Source organism: Anser brachyrhynchus (assembly GCF_964034855.1).
Source record: "Anser brachyrhynchus genome assembly, chromosome: 28".
NCBI lineage: Eukaryota > Metazoa > Chordata > Aves > Anseriformes > Anatidae > Anser > Anser brachyrhynchus.
The window spans coordinates 1,510,020-1,526,457 of NC_137721.1; the positions used below are offsets into that span (position 1 = coordinate 1,510,020).

The 16,438-nt window shown below is 56.4% G+C and overlaps 1 protein-coding gene across 3 annotated transcripts in view; it reads right to left on the reverse strand.

Moving 5' to 3' along the window:
* Window positions 1-16,438, reverse strand: part of OTUD7B (OTU deubiquitinase 7B) — a 34,474-nt gene that overhangs the window by 10,773 nt on the left and 7,263 nt on the right. For all 3 annotated transcript variants that reach the window (XM_080570059.1, XM_080570061.1, XM_080570060.1), the window contains 3 exons: window positions 9,420-9,568; window positions 5,536-5,706; window positions 5,109-5,324 (listed from right to left, as the gene is read on the reverse strand). In XM_080570059.1, the coding sequence (XP_080426185.1) occupies window positions 5,109-5,324; window positions 5,536-5,706; window positions 9,420-9,492 (460 nt within the window). In that variant the 5' untranslated portion in view covers window positions 9,493-9,568. The remainder of the gene's footprint in view (window positions 1-5,108; window positions 5,325-5,535; window positions 5,707-9,419; window positions 9,569-16,438) is intronic.

The following is a 16,438-nucleotide window of genomic DNA, read 5'->3' on the forward strand; positions in this document are numbered from 1 at the left end:
CCCGTTGCGCGCCGCGGGACCGTTGGGTTCGTCCGCTCAAAAAAAAAGAAAGAGAAAAAAAAAAAAAAAGAAAGACGAGGAGTGCAGCCTGCTTGGTTTGCGATGGGAACAGCCCCGGACGCGAGCTGCGTGCCCGGTCTGCGGCTGGAAGAAAGGAGCCAAGGCGATGCAACGAAAAGGGCAGAGTGTGGGGACCTGGGGAGCTGGCCAGGCTGCAAGGACAGGCAGGGAACGCGAAATCCTTACTTAAGGTCAACACAAATTGGAGATAAAGCTGAAAACAGGAGCAAATTCTGACCCAGAGCAGCATTCTCTTTCTATCCAGTTCCCCCCCCCCCAAAAAAAAACCCATCCTGCTGAGAACACACCCAGGGCGCCGGTCCCAACTGGTGCCCAACACCTTTTCCAGTTTCTCCAGCTAATAACGAGACTGCTTGGAGTTGCTTTTAGCAACCGGATCCCTCCCGTTTAAAGCATCTCGCATCGGTCATTTTTTCCCTGCTCACTGGTTTCGGTACGATCGTCAGGAACTTTTGCTGAGCCAAGCAGCTCAGCGGCTTTACGAACGAAAATGCAAACTGACGGCGCTTCACCGGGTTTAAAAATAGCAGCTTTGGGGTAATATCAGGCACTGGAATTACTACGAGTCAAGAGAGAAGGTTTTCCGACCGTCTAAAAATAGAAGCTGGGAAAAATTAACAAACCCGCTGCAGCTAAACTCGACGCTAGAAGTTAAACATTTATCCAGGAAACAAAACTGTACGGAATTACCACCTCAGGCTTACAGCTCCAGCTAGGCTGCGCCTCGCCCGGCCGTGTATTTCTAACAAATATCCCCGTTCCCGAGCACGGCCCCTGGCAGCCACCCCGGCTCCCACGGGAGCAGAGGATTTCTTGAAATTGTGCAGCAGAAGCAGGGGTGCTGCCTTCAGAAAGCTGCTTCCCAACACCGCCGGGAGATAAAACGCGGGAAAACACAGCACGCGGGGCTAACTGCGGCGTGACGCTGCTGCTTTCTCGTCTCAGCGTCAGGAAAGGAACCCGCTGGAGCTGAAACGGGTTCGGCGCGCAGCCTCGAGACAAGAGCCCCGCTGGGAGAAGCGGGCCGGTCTCGCTCGGCACAGCTCCCGGCCCGGTGAAGGCGCAAACCTGCGCCAAGTGGCGCGGCGCCAGGAGAGCAGAGCGAGAAGCAAAACCAGCATCTCCCAACAGCTAAACAAAACGCGGGGCGCTACCGCACTCAGCGCTGAGCTTTTTTTTTTTTTTTATCCCCTGCACGTTTTTTCCTGGAGGATTTTTGCTGCTCTTTTTCTGGCCGCGACCGCGGAGCTCGGGGGCGTTCGCCGCTCCTCCGCTCGGCACCTCGCAGCCCCACGCGCGGCCAGGTCCGGGCCCGAGGCCGCTCCTTCGGGAGGCATTTCTATCTGCAGCACGCGGTCACGACGCGCTGCGCGCGCAGAGTCACTCGTTCAGCCTTCCGCATGCTCCGGGTTACGCGAGAGAGGCCGTCGCAGCTTCGCTCCCTCAAAAGCAGCCGCATTCCCCAACCCCTTCGCGGCGTTTCGCTTGCATCGAGGCCGTAAAAGGGCCAAGAGGCCCCCCGCGAGCATTTAAAACATCGCATCTCTCTGCACACAGCTCCTAGCAGCAGCTCCGGGAAGCTCTGCGTGCAGGCAGAAGGGAAAACAATTGCGTTCAGGAGCACAATGGATCTTCCTGCCATCAGCGCTTCCGCGGCAGCACAAGAAATGCTGCTGCAAGGGGCAGGACAAACTGACACGAGCGCCAAGAAGTTTGCTGTTGCTGGCTTCCAGCTCGCTCACAGCAGCGTCCCGAGCTCCCGGCTGCCTCTCGCTTGCCCTTTTGCTTTTCAGCTCCAGGCTGTCGCCCCGCTGTCCGCGCTGGCTGGCAGAAAAGCCGTGCCGAGAGCTGACGCAGCTCCAGAATTCAAGCCCGGGAGGTCAGCGACAGCTCTTCTGCGCATCTGAAGCCAGCACCAGAGGCTCCCTTTTGCAGGGGACACCAGCACCACCGCTGCCACGGGATCCAGTCCCACCACGCAGCTGGTTTTGGGGTGTTTTGGGGTGTTTCGTGGCACGCTGAGAACATTTCTTTGTTCCAGCAGGGAGCGGGAACGCTGTTTTGTGGAACGCCGCACGTGCTTCTAACAGGAACCGTGGAAATGGGTCACGCCGAGAGGAAGGAGCAGACACGACGCTCCTCCTAGCCCAGCGCCGAGCCCTGACTCACAGAGAAACCAAATGGCTCCCCTGGGGCTACCAAGGGACTCCGGAGCCGTGCGGACGAGGCCGCGCTCCCTGCGTGACGGAGGCAGCGTTCCCAGGGATGAGCTGTCCTCGGGCTCCCCGGGCGGACGCGACGGGTCCAGCGTCACCGCCTGCCACCGCGCTTGGGCGGCTGCTGCAGAACATTTTTCTTCCCGTGCTGAAGCTGGAGATGAAGGAGCGGGGCCACGACCTGGGACTAGGTTATTGATAAAAATAAAAAAAAAAAAGGAGAAGAGCAGCTGGAAGTGGCAAGCTGGTTTACCGCATCTGACGTTCGATAATACACCCGTAGCCTCCCTCTTCCAATTGATCCGAATTTTCCTGTAAACGATACCTGCAGGAAAAAAACCCTTTGTTTCGGGATCTGGCAGCAACAAGAGCTGGTTCTAATGCATTGACACATCCGTAGCTGCTTTCTCCCCCAACGCCGAGCCTCTTCCACGGGTCGGGAGGGACGAGAAGCGAAGGCTCACCGCGGGTTACGGCCGGCTGTGCTGCTGCTCCGCCGAAGGAAGAGAACTTCAGCTGCCTCTCGGAGCGAGGCGGCCCCAGCCGTGAGCTCGCCTCTCCTGTCGGGAAGGCCAGGGCTGGCCAGTGACCGACAGGCGAAAATATTTGCAGGAGCTTTGCAAGTCGGACGCTAGCGCGTCAGACGGAGGGGGGGACGTGCGCACACGTGCCTCTGACCACGCACGGGCTAAACCCGGCTGAAAAGCTGCTCGGGAGCCGGGTGATGCATTCCCGAGGGACGGACGTGCGCCGGTGGCTTTGATGGCCCGCTCCGAGACGCAGGAGATTTGCATTCCAGGAACGAGGAACCTGCTCTCGCCGGTCCTCTGCCACGGCTCCGGCAGTAAAGCAAGCAGGCGGGGAGGAGAGGTGCCGAACCCTTCGCTCAGCAGTTTTTAACAGTCCACCTACAGATGTTTACTGCAGCGCCGGCCTGGAGAGCGAAGCAGAAGTCTTCTTGCCAATGCGCTGGGGACTTTTGGAGAAGCGCTTGGCGTTGCTTCCCTGACCCCAGGGAGAAAGCCCGACCTTGGAGCGAAGGCACAGCGACCAAGCCCGGGGCTTCTTCCAACTCTTCCCGACTGTTAGAGCAGCCCGGGGCAAGGCGCTGCCTGCTGCTTCCCCGGGCGCGCGGCGAGAAAAACACCAAGGGCCAAATTTTCAGCTCCACCAAGGCCTTTTCGTAGAATGCTGAGCACGTTAACAGCTTCCCCAGAGGACGTCGTTACGATTTACAGCCACTTGAAAGCGTGCTTGCTCTGCCACACTGGCGTAAGGGGAGCTCTGGATAGAACCCGAAGAGCTATCTTCACGTTTATTGGTCTATAAAATATTTGCTTAATCCCCTAAGGACAGCACGTACTAAATTAATAACGGGTATCGGTGTAGATCACAGCACCGTGCTCAAAACCCTACTTCAACTTAAGCTTGGAAGATTTCACGTACGGCCCTTTATTAAAGATAAACATTCATTTATAACGAACCCACATACATAATGCAGGCACACTTTGCCTTCAGATGGCGCTTTCTAAAAAATCAATTACTAAACACTAACACTGGGAAGTGTCACCAGCACTCGTAGGAAAAAGCACAGCCAAGAGGCCCGATCCAGCTCCCTCTGAGGCCACAGGAATCTCCTGCCTGCCCTGCTGACAGCTCGTGCCTCCTCCTGCAGGGTCACTGACATGCCTCCGACGTGTTTTGTGTTCACGAAAAGGATTCGTGTGAATTGCAGCTTGAGAGATCTATGCTGAAAACTGAATCCTAACCACCTGAAAGCACCGGAGTGCTCTGAGCCAGAGTTTGTGCTGAAACGCGGCAATCCAACGCCCAGCCTGGCCTCTGCTTCGATGCAGAGAAGTGCGTTTTAATTTGCATTAGACACGACAGCTTGACAGTCGACGAAGAGCAACGCCGCTGTAACGAGATCGCTTGGATCAAGTGCTCATTTCCAAAACATGAGAATATTTATTACAGGAACACTTGAGCGGGATGGGTCTAAAATTTGACGCGAAGAACACACGTTCTCTCCGAAGGAATAGTTTTCTAGGTACGCGGACTGCTGACAGAAATAAAGGAGAGGTGCAAGGGCTCCCCACATCTCGCCTGGTTCGCCTCTTTCCCCACCCTGTGCCGACTGCACGCTGTCCTGGTAACACGGATTAGGTTGTTCCCCGCCAGCGCGGAGGTCCCATTCATCCCCCAGCTCAATCTTATTTACAGATCACCTAGCAACTATTCAGGAGGAAACCAGCGTGTTGGAAAACAAACCCGTCTGCGCTCCCGAGGTGGTTCCTCTCCGGGCACGCACAAAGCCAGCCGACGAGTTTCCCTGCATTGAAGCAGCAAGCGTATGAAATGCATCATCGATCTAAAACGCCTGTAATCACCGCCGATATTTGTCCGTGATGATTAGCTGCTGGTGGCGTTACGCAATGATTTCTTCCCCCCCCCCCCTTTCTCACAGCAAGGCTGCTGGGATAGCGCGGGGCACGGGGAAGCTTAGGTGGTGAGATAATGCAGCTTGGTTTTTTTTTCCAAGCATTACCATTCAGCTGCATGAGCGATGACGACACGCGCGCACAATTTACATTTGGTGTCTGCGGGCGAAGCGAAGCAGACTCTTGCTCAACTCTTGCACCACGCTATAAAAAGGGATGAAATAATATCTATCACAGATACGCGCCCTTGCTCGGTTCTCCACTGCCTAAGGCTTGTGTGCCAGCACGCTCCAGCTGGTACTGCTGCAAACTGCCGCCACTGGCTGCGTTAGCATAAAAAAAAATAATAATTTGGGGTGTAAACGCTCACCAGCCTGCTCCAGCGCCACCAGCATCGACTGCTCGATGAGGTCGCGCTCGATGAAGCTGCGGAACTCCTCGGTGTACACCGTGAGGTCAGGCAACTGGAAGGTGGAAATGGGCATCTCCAGCAGGTGCTCGCTGCTGCCGTTGCTGGAGACGTGGGAACGGGCCAGAGAGACGATGGTAGAGCTGGCGTGGGAAATGCCTCGCGACAGACGTTTCTCTGAGAGGAGAAGGAAGATGAAAAACCCACCTGAACAGCGCAGAAGCAGCAAACTTCACAGAAGCTAGGATTAAAATCGCTGCCTTCAGTTACTAGTTTTCAGCCTCCAGAAGCTGAACTGCTCTGGCAAATATTTCAGCCACCAGGAGAAGACCGAACCCGCTCCCTACCAACTTTGGGACTCGGCTACGGGGCAGCGAGACACGCTTACCTTGCACGATGTCATCCTGCCGCTGCAGCGGCGGTCGCCCCGCGCGGGCTGCCTCCTTCTCTGGGGGTTTGTAGCTGCGTCCTTCGTTGAAGGAGGGCGGCAAGTTCCCCGCGTGCACCTGCCGAAGCTGCTCGAAGTCGTTCAGGGCTGCGCTCAGGTCCCAGTTTTTACCTGGATTGGGAGGCATCGACAGCGGTCACCATCACGAGAGAGAAATCAAGTCAGCTCCTAACCACCCACACCAAAAGCCAATAATAGTCCTTTATCTACCCGTTGGATTTGAAGCTATATTCCTGCCCAGGACCTGGGTTTCTGAAAGAAATATAACTCAATGTCAAGTGCCCAGCAGATGTTGGGTGTGCTGCCCCCACGGGGGGTGGCTTATGCATACCTCGAGCGCGCTGAGCTCGGAGGGAGCTGCTGCTCCCGGGGCTGGATGTCCACAAAACCTCCAGAAACCTCCCAAGACCCCTGGGTTTTGCCAGAATTAGCCTTCTGGCTGGGAAACGAAGGGCAGGGCCACCATAACACGGAAGGTCCGGCTGCGCTATGTCCACCGGTGCCAGCCGAGCAGCCCCCTGCCCCGGGTCACGCCGAGCGCTGTTTCGTAAGCTGCAGTGAAGATAATCCGCCGTGATGCCGACACCGCTCCTTTGCTGACGAAGTAGAGCAGCCGACAGCTCTCTGCTCCCCCACGTTACTGCAGGATAACGCTCGAGCGAGCACGACCTCAGCAGCTGAGGGCTCCCAACTTCTCCAGCGCCTGTCCGGGGTGTTTAGGAGGCAGCCACCCACCTCTCTTCCAGCTGACACCCAAAATATAAGAGCAAGCAAGGTGCCAGCCAGGCTGGGCAGTAGCTGCAAGACTTTTCAGCAGGCTCAAGCCATCACTAGCCAGATGAATTATTCAGTAAAACTTACTCAGCTTGAACTTAGTGGAGTCGGGTGAGTCCCGAAAGCAGTTCCACTTCCTGCTAACACTACCCAGCGGGCTGAAAGAATATATGTTACTACACTCGAGCCTCTCAGTACGTAATAAATTGACCTTTTAGAAGCCACTGTCTTCCGAAAGCAAGAATATATAGCAAAAAAGAGTCTACCATATGGCTTACGTTTGCAAAAATTGTGATTTTTATGAACGCTGTTAATCTAAGCTCTTAAATTTGCAAGTTAGCAGACAGCGGAGAAAGCAAGCCAGCTTTATATAGTACCTCCACTACAGAAGAGAGATATAAACTGTCAGTTGGTTTATATGATAGCTCACAGACAATAAAAGAAATCGTTATGCCTAATTCCCAAAAGGAAATACATTTTTCAAGTATTTAAATCCTTTTGAGAGATGTAATTCGCGACATTTAGCGACTGCCTCCAAACAGAAAGTTATTTTAAGGTTCACCTTTTGAGCCTTTTTATTTTTTAAACGAACCAAAGAACCAGCACCAAGGAACGAGAACGAGCCATCGGATTAAAACTGAAGGCGCCGTCACATCGCCACCTGCTTCAGGACACAGGCAGCGGGAGGAGGCAGGCCCAGGAGCAGCTCTTGCACCAAGCAAAAGCAGGCAGGGGGAAATCCTCCGGGGACACGTGGGGCCAGGGCTCAACCAGAGAGAGACCCAGAGCCCGTTTTCCTCGCGACGTGGCAGGGCGTGGGACAAATTTCGGAGCGGAATCCAAACAGCGCTGTCCGATAACGTGCCCCTTTTCCCCCAGCTCTTCAGCTCTGCGTGCACGAGGACGCCGGAGCACGTCGCCGTCGAGGCGTCGGGATCCAGCAGCGCCCGAGATCCGAACGATGGAGCAGACGCCGAGACCTGGCGCTGAGCAAGGAGCATGGCACGAGCCCCACGGTGGCTTTGCTTGAAACGTGCACGAAACCCCGAGCACAGGCAGAAAACCACAGCTCACCAATTCCTCAATTCGCCCTCAAACTTCACGTCTGACTAGCTCACCTCGTGCAGCTCTTTTGCTGCACTGCACACTGCAACCTTACGAAGACACACCAAAGAAAAAGAAAAGACAAATCTGTCTCGCCTCATCTCCACACGTGGAGTTGTCAATCCCACAGAGACTACAGCAAAAAGAGCAGCGCTCAGCAGCGCGTCGTGAAAACGAGGTAGAACAACTGCTGTCAAAATAAATCAGCCGGTGTGCCAGGGCGGGAGAGAGAGAAAATTTGGAGGAATATCTGCTTTTAGCTTTTTCTCTCGCAAGCGTAAATGTTAATTCTGAAAGATACCATTAGAAATCCTGACGTGAAACAAAGAAACCTAAAAACCAGAAACCAGAGCATCAACACGCCACAAAAGCCACAGCTTGCCAGACTTCCGCTGCGACGACGCGGCCGCACGGCTGAGCGGGTGAAATCCTGCAGCCAGCACACGGCTGACGGGAGCCGGGCGAGGAGCGGCACCCTCCGCCTGCTGGCCCGTGCCAGGAGCAGCGCTACGGCCAGGGAGCTGGAGCAAACCGCCCGAAGACACGGATTAGGGCAACCATTTCAGGGCTTTGCGTGCCTCGCCGTCACGGCACCGAGCGGCAGCAAGCGGAGGAGATGGTGCGGGTGCTTCAGGAGCGAGCCCCGGGCTCGAGCTACGCAGGAGAAGGGACGGGAGGCAGAAACGTCCCCAAAACGAGGTCAAAAAACGGGCGGGGGTTTGTTCCCCACCAGCAACCTGCAGCAGCTCAGACTCGCGTGCTCACCTTTGTTCCGAAGACGAGAGGGTGATTCTGCAGCTGAGGTATCACAGCAAGCACGGTCTTGTGTTGTGTAATTGCGTGTTGGTTAACTGACTGCCAGGCAGGGCCCTCTCTGCTTCCCATGCAACGTTTCTGTCCTCCAGCATTACGGCACAGGCCGATATTTACTCACCGGCCTTCTGTCAACACCAACCCAAAGGCAACGCTTGCAAGAAAGCTTCCAGTCCCAAAATTCGGACCTGGCAGCCTCCCTCCTCTCCCCCTTCCCGCAGCTGCCGGCGACCAAACAGATCACCCCCGGCCTCCACGCTCAACGCGACCGCTAACGAGCAAGTTCTCGATCTCGTGCAGGCTGGGGGGAAGAGAGTCAACATCACGCTGTGTTTTAGGGCAAGCACACGCTTTTTTTTTTTTAAGGTAGGCAGAGCGCTGGAAGGCAGCCAGCGCCGGGTGCTGAGCCTCCCGAGGGCTGCCTTGGCTGCTTAAAAGCGAACGGACCGAGCGCAGGTGATGATGATGACGATGATGGTGGTGGATTTTGGAGACTTGTCTGCGATTCCTCGGCATCCTCGTGCCTATCAAACAGGACCGGCCCTGTCTGATGGGAGAGTCCCGTGACGAGCACTGGAGGCGGCTCCCCGTCCGTCGGGCGACGCAGGGACGCTGCCAGGGGAGGTCAGCGCCTCGGCAGCACGCCGCTCGCAGCGCGGATGGAGAGATACCAACAAAACAGCAATTTATACGGGCATAATCAAACCACCTTCGCAGGCAGAACAAGATCTACCAGTAAAAGCACGGTTTTGCCTACATAATTACTCCTCTACTGCTCGGAAAGTACAGGCAGCCTTCGCCTAGCGCCGTGCCTTCACTCCTGCGGAAGGCACAGGAGAAACCCCCAGGTTCTGCCACCGTTCTGGGCCGCTGCTGGCAGCGAACAGAGAGGACGAGCGAAGGGATGAAATCGCGGCTCTCTCTTTGACACGTTCCCCTTCCAAACATGTGAAATTCATTAGCCGCTGGACGCGTAACGAGAAACCAGGGCAGAATTTCACCAGCCGCGCTGCTGACGGCGCCGCTTCGACACCTCCAGCCCCGCGGGTCCCTCCGGCAGCCTCCCTGCCCCTCTTCCGAGCCCCGTCACCCCCAGCAGCCTCCTCCCTGCTTCTGTCCCCGGCTTTATTTACCTTCCAGCAGGTCTCTGGCCAGTCCCGGCTCTGCCCCCGTTGAGCGAACAAAATCCGACAGGACGATGTCCATATCCAAGGCCGTGCGCTCATGGATTCCTCCCGGCAGCTGGGGTCGGCGGCGCCCGGCTCAGCACCTCGGCCTCAATCTAGGAACGAGAGAGCAACGCCGCGCGCGGCTCGCGTTACAGGGCATAAAATCATTAACCCGGGGAAGCAGCCTCGGAGCTGGCTGTGAACTAGCCGGTGGCAGGTGCCCCCGTCCCCCCAGAGCAGGGGGGAACGCCTCCCACCCCCCAAATAACCCCAAATAAGCGTGCTGCAGGACCGCTGCTGGCCTCCCCGGGCTTCGCCCTCCATAAGGCAGAGCCAGAGCGATGCCGCGGACGCAGGCGTGACGAAGGCTCGGCAGCTTTGGGGAGGAATAATTCTCATTTTAAAGCGGCTCGGGGGAGCCCCTCTTCGTAAGAACACCCAGAAGAAATGAGGTTTCCTGGGAGCAGCGAGGTTCTCGCCTCTGCCCACACCCCCCGACCCCTCCGGGGGCAGGCAGCCCTGCGCTGCGCGACGGCGCCAACAAAGCGCCGCAATTAGCAGAAGTCGCCTACGGAAAATAAAACCAAGAAGCCTTTCAGGCACAAAAGGCAACCTCCCCTTCTTTCGGAGGAACGGGAACGCTCCAGCCCAGCTCTCCAGGAAGGAGAAACGTCTTGGCCCGCGCTTGCTTTTAACCAGCCCCGGTGCCGCGGAGCTGCGGGGCTGTTTCCTAAAGCTTCCTTCACCTTTCGCAACTTCGAGAGCCCTTCAGAGCCACCTGGCAAAGGCAGCAAGGACGCGACGGGGGAAACGCGAGGCAGCCCCGGCTGCAAGACCCTGCTGCCCCTCAAGTCTCCACCGAAAGGTTTCCAAAGGCAGCACCCCCAGAAATCCTTCCGAGAGCCGATCTCCTTCCCAGAAGGGAACAAAACCAGCCAGCGCGGAGGTGCATGCTGTAAACCTTCAGTTTTAGCAGGTCCTAAGATCCAGAAAGCCACACGTAGGTGTGTGCCGTGCCGCGCGTTCAGATCCTGATTTACTGCATTCCTCGCGGCACGGATGGAGAGCAGCGCGCTCGGCCGAGGCCCGGACCGGGCTAACGCTCGGCGGGATTGTGCAGCTAAAGGGTTACCGTGGAAAAAAAAAGAAAAAAGTCGACTGTCAAGGAACGTAACCTGCTGGAAAAAAACTCCTCCTAAGCTGAAATTTGGCACGTGAATAAGGGGAAAAACCGCGTAAGGCTGGTTGACAGTGGCGCTGCCATCCTGAGAGCAGGCGAGGAAATTTCAGCCTTGCACAGACGAGCAAACCCGTTTTCTCTGCTGGCGCCTCAAAACCATCGCTTGTCAGGATTATTCCTAAAGATGGGCCAAAGTCCCTAACGGCACCGACTCCCAAACCCAAGCACAGCAAGCGAAACACGCGAGCTTTCATCTGGAATTTCCTGGCTTTGTTGGTTAAATGCCGCCCTTATTATCTTCCACACTCTCTAATCATACCCTCGTTAGGCAGAAAAGCTCCTTGATGTCATTTATCACCGGAGCAATCTTGGGGCTGTTGTCATCCCAAGGCAAGCCTCAAACCTCGCGTGTTCCTCGCCGAATGGGATCCTCGCTGAGTGCCGGGCACGGTGCACGGCCCTCAGCCACCAACTCGTGGCGCCGCGGCCGCTTCGCCACCTCCTCGCGCACACGAACAGCAGCAAACGGTGCTGCGAGGCCAAACGCAGCTGCAAAGCTCCGCCGGCACAGCAAGGAGCTGCCGGGGACCTACCGTGAGGGTCCAAACGAAGGAACAGCCTCTCCCGCCGCGCTCACCTTTTATACGTAAATGCTTCTTTTTACACACCAGGCAGCTCCGCGCGCTGCCGGCATCGCTCGGGGTACGGCTGGAGCAGGCAGGGCTGCAGCTTGCGCCCATGCCGGGCAGGATCAGTCCCGCGGAGCCTCCGCCCATAGGGAGGGAAGGATCCGACCTCCTCTGCAGGGAGACCCAAGCTCCGCGACCACAACGATGCTGTCCAGCCAAGGCTAAAGCGTTCCGGGTGTCAAGCAGGCCAAAATCCCCCCCCGTACATACGTGCGTGTGCGCATACGTAGGCGTTTACGACGCGATTAGGGCAGCTTCCAGCGCTGGCTGTAATCCGCCGGCAGCTTCCTCGCCACGTTACGGACACTGGGGCGCTACGGCGGGCGCCCGCGGGACCGAGACGGGGGCGGTTCCACGGTCGCTGCAATACCGACCGTTACTCGCAGGACGCAGGCATTAAGCAAATTAACTCATGAATATTCACGCTTTAATCTTCCTCAGGAAGCCAGGCAGGTCCAGGACAGCGTCCCCACCGAGTGGATGTCACTCCCGACCCCACAGGTGCCAGATTGCCTCTGGCACGCGATCCCAAAAGCACCTCGGAAATCATCTGTTTCTCCACAAGGGCCACACGTGGACACGTGCAAATCCCTCGAGCCAGCCACCCCGCTCGCTCTCGAAGCCGGAGGCAGCGACACGGCTAACTAAAGAAGAAAGCCATCAAATTCCATGTTATAGGTGTGTTTTTTTCATTATTATACAGTCCATTTCTTTAAGCCATCCCAGAAACACCTCATAATCAGTACTCAGCGAGGAAATGCTACTTTCCAAATATTTACATTTTAAGCTATTCCAGGAAAAAAAAAATGCCACCAGAAGCACTACTCTGCACACCCAAAGCTTTTGCTGTTTAAGGCATTGTGCAAAGCACCAGCTGAATTTCCCAAGCCCCGTCTCCCGCTGCTATCCACAGCGCTCCCGTCAGAAGGAGGGCGTCCAAATCTCCCCGTTTCCACTGGTGAAGAGCCAAAACCAAATTGCCTTAATTCGCACAGACTTCAATTAGAACGATTCCCCGCACACTGCCAGGCCACGGGAGGGAAGGGAGGAATTTGGGAGACGCTTCCCAGCCGAAGGCGAAGACGGGGTCAGGCAGACGGCGGCGGGGAAGGGGCCGGACCCGTCCCCCGGAGGTCCCCTCCTCGCCCACGCCGAGGCTGCCAGGAGTGGAAGGGGAGCTCCCAACACCCAGAGACACTCACAAAGGGTGCTTTGGGAGAAGCCACTGTCCCTAAATTCCTTCTGTTTCCCTCCTAGCAGACGGTCCCCAGCCTCTACATGACTCCGAGGCATTTCCAAGCTTCCAAAGCTTCTCTCGTTTAATTTCACCACGGGGCTGCAGAGCAGCAAGGCGCTAATTTAAGACTGTGGAAAGCCAACGTGTTCTCCTTAATTGCGTTCTCAGGCATGAGAAGGAGTTGAGAGTACATATCTCCGAGCCCTTCAAACCAATAAAAATCTTGGTTTGAGGGGGAAAACGACGGCGTGGAGCACAACCAGCTCCTGGCGTTCGGGGAGCTTGCGCAGCCCGGGACCAGCGAGGCTTTGTTACCGACTCCAAATCCAACCACGCTCTTCGGAGTTTCAAAACAGTCATCACGTTTAAACGCCAGGCAGGAGCGCTTCCCAGCAATCCTCCTGTTGTGATAAGGCCCTATCACCTCCTTCAAATCGCTTTTTGGCGAGAAGCGAGAGGCTTTCTCGCCGCTTTTGGCACCGGCACAGCGCTGCAGCCTGAACGGCGCAGGATCGGTGCTCGGATAAAGCAAGCACAAGTGCCAGGCAGGCAGGCACCTTGGGGTAAATGCTTTGTAAACAGCTTTCCGGGCCCAAAGCCATCGCCTATTACACGCAGCCCCATGGGCTATGTACCTGCGGTATCTTGGCAGCGCGCTGGGAAGCAGCAGACACATTTACGTTCAACGATTTATCTAAGGAAGAACGGCAACGGGGTGGCTGTCGCGCTCACCTCGCTGAGGCTTTCAAAACTTCACGAAACTCCACTTCTTTGCAGATGGGGTATCGGTGAGGCCACCTCTACCACGCCTGGGGAGCTGGGATGCGGAGGCAGCTCTGCCCGGGAAGGATTTACATCTATAGGGCTGGCCTCGCATCAACGAGGTTTCACATCCTTCCCGAAAAACTTGCGTCGAGGACCAGAATAGATCGCCGGGGAAGAAGAGCGCCTCATTCACACTGAAATCTGCAGACGGATTTCTGTTTGAATAAACACACTGCTGTAAAGCTCACAATCGCACATTGTTGTTGGCACCCTGTTGGTAAAACCGCCCGGAACGGGGCACCGGGAGCCACCGTATTCACCCAGCAGCCAGCGTATTCGCGGGGAACGCCGCAAAGCCTACACCCAGCTGGATTTCCAGCCTCCCAGGGGAGAGGAGTTACCCGTTCCTGCAATCTGCTGGCCTCTGGGCCATCTCCCTGCACGCAAACAGAAGCAGCGAGACGGAGGGATGGTGGAGGGGTGGGTGCAGTGCCTTTATCCCCTTTCCCTCACATTCAGCTCTGCCTCGAAGTGTGGAAATTCACGTCCACGGGAATAATTTGGCCGTAACACGGTTTGGTCACCACAGAACGTGGGTTTTCGGGGCTTTTCTCTGGGTCCTTGGCTTCTATCCTAATTTCCTTTGCATAGTAGCTTCCTTGCTCCTTTCCAGCTTGCTTCCCCTCAAAGGTGTTCTGCAATTTTACTGTCTCCTTCCCCTTTACGCTGATAAGGTTATTAAAGCATCAGAGATAAGAGGTCGCAGTCGTATCGCTGCTCTCGCGCCTGCCCCGCCGCCTCTGCCCAGCGAGCCGCGGCCCGCGCAAGAAGTCAAGTTGTGAATTAGTTATTGAGAGGGTTTTTTGTTATTTTATAAGAAAGCATTCTTTATTTTGCACTAACGCCCTTCTCAAAGCCACACGAGCAGGCTCCTATCTGGCAGGCAGCAAAGCTGCTTGCGTTTCCTTCACATTTTCCCCTTCCATGGTTCGCATCTCCTCAAACCGCTTTGATGAAACACCAGAGCTGGGGATTATTCACCTCACGACAGCCCGGTACAAGAAGCTGCCCCCCACCAGAAGCTTTAAAAGCACTGACTTCACACAAGGCTTTCATCCCAATTACTCTTATCAAACGTTTTGAGGCCGCACCGGTGACCGGCCTGGCTGCTGCCCTCCTTCACTGCAGCGCGCGGCCTTCACCCCCCCTCCTCCGGCACGTCAGCGAAGCAACGCGACAGACCCCAGGGGAACACGGGCAGACCCAAAGCAAGAAGCAAGGCGACAAAGCTAAGTTGAAAACCAACCGAAAGGAACAGGCCCACCAAGGCAGAAGGGTCCGAAAAGCCCAAGAGACAGCCAACCTCCTCCTCGCCTCGGCGGCGGCACGCAGCTCAGACCGGGGCTCCCACGACGGACGCGACAACCGAGCCCCAGCCCACTGACAATGGTGTCAATATTTTCTTTAAAGCCTGCCCGACTCATTGTGGAAACCACAATGTCCTGGACTGTTAGGAATTCCTGGAGTTCACCGCCTCTGCTGCCGTGACGCCAGCTCGCAACTATGCGCGCGAGCGGAGCGGGCGTCGCGCTGCTCGCCCCTCGCGCCTCCCGACGAGGAAAAGCCTACATCTGAGGCGAACACTGGCATCTTTCAGGTCTCAGGGTTACAGTTTTCCTCACAATTTGCCGTGTCACCAGCCAGATAAAACCGGACTGGGTGTTTCAGAGAGCTGACCTTTCCTCTCCCTCAGCCCAAACACCAGCACACGTAACCTCCGTGCTCCTCTCATACCCCACAATCTCTCTCCGAGGGCCATAAAGATAAGAAATCAGCTAAAAGCTCAGCGCCGCTCACACGGAGCCCACGTGGCACACGTTCACCTAACTTTCCATTCTCCTTTTTCTTCAGAAAAGCGCAGCTTTTCAACGCGAAGTCCAGCCACCCCCCCCAGCAGGCAACCAGCAGCACCTTCGGCAGGTCTGCAGGCTGCGGCTCCTCATCTTCAGCACGGCATCCCCCGAGGCAGAGCCGAAATATTCAGATTCTGCCCCAAACAGGTGACAGGCCAGGCCCGGACGGACGGGTGACGCCGGAGGCTGCCATAACCCTTCACCTGGAGGGAAGGAAGCGCTGTCCCAAAACCGGCTCCTTTTTGAGGATAATATCTCCAAGCGCCTCTTCCCAACATCGCCTGCCACAGGATGCTGCACGTGGGCATGTGATAACGTTAGGAAACCCAAACCCCTGGGAATTCACACATTTTTAGAGCGGCCTGGCATGACGCTGGACTTACCGAAGGGCCATCGCCAGCCCCCTCGCTTCAGCAGCGTCTCCTTTCCAGCAATTCTCCAAGTGCCCCCACAGACAGAAACAGCTTTATTAGGACGAGCGAAAAACACCTACCCCACAGGGATGTCACAATATTGCGTTAGCTAATGCCTGTAAAATGCTATAAAAAGCTTAATTAAGCCTCGCCCTTATGAGACACTGGAAGGACTCTCACGCTTGTTGCGCAGGCAGCAGCCAGCACCGCGCAGCACGGGCATGAGCCTGGGAAGCGTCCACGTTTCAGAAATTATTTTGGGGAAAACCCAAAAAAAGCAGCAAGCGCATTCACCTTGTAGTCAGAGGCAAGGATCCCGGTCAGCATTTTAAATGTTCACCTCCCAGGGAGCACAATGCTGAGATCTAACAAATAACAACCTAACCACGTGCAGGGCCGGATCCTGACACGACCGAGCACCAGCTACACGACTGAAGAGCCGCCGCCACCACGAGCCTCGCCGGCTTCTGCTAGCAAAGCTTATAAAAAGCAGTTTACGACCCGCTCACAACGGGGTGAAGCGTGTGCGTTCAGTGCTGCCGCAATAACTGCTTGCGGGGAGCAGATAAGGCAGGAGCTGGCGAGGCGCTAAGCGCCCCGTGCTGCCACCCCGCGCGGACGCGCTCGCTGCGCCCGTAACGTCACCACCCTCTGCTCGGGGACCGCCACTGACCAAAGCAGGGGAAGGGAGGGCTCACAGCAGGATCCTCCAGGAGGATCTGCAGAAATCGCAGCCTCTGGCACCGGGGCCAAGCGGCCTTCACCTGCACGGCCGGGTGCGGGCTG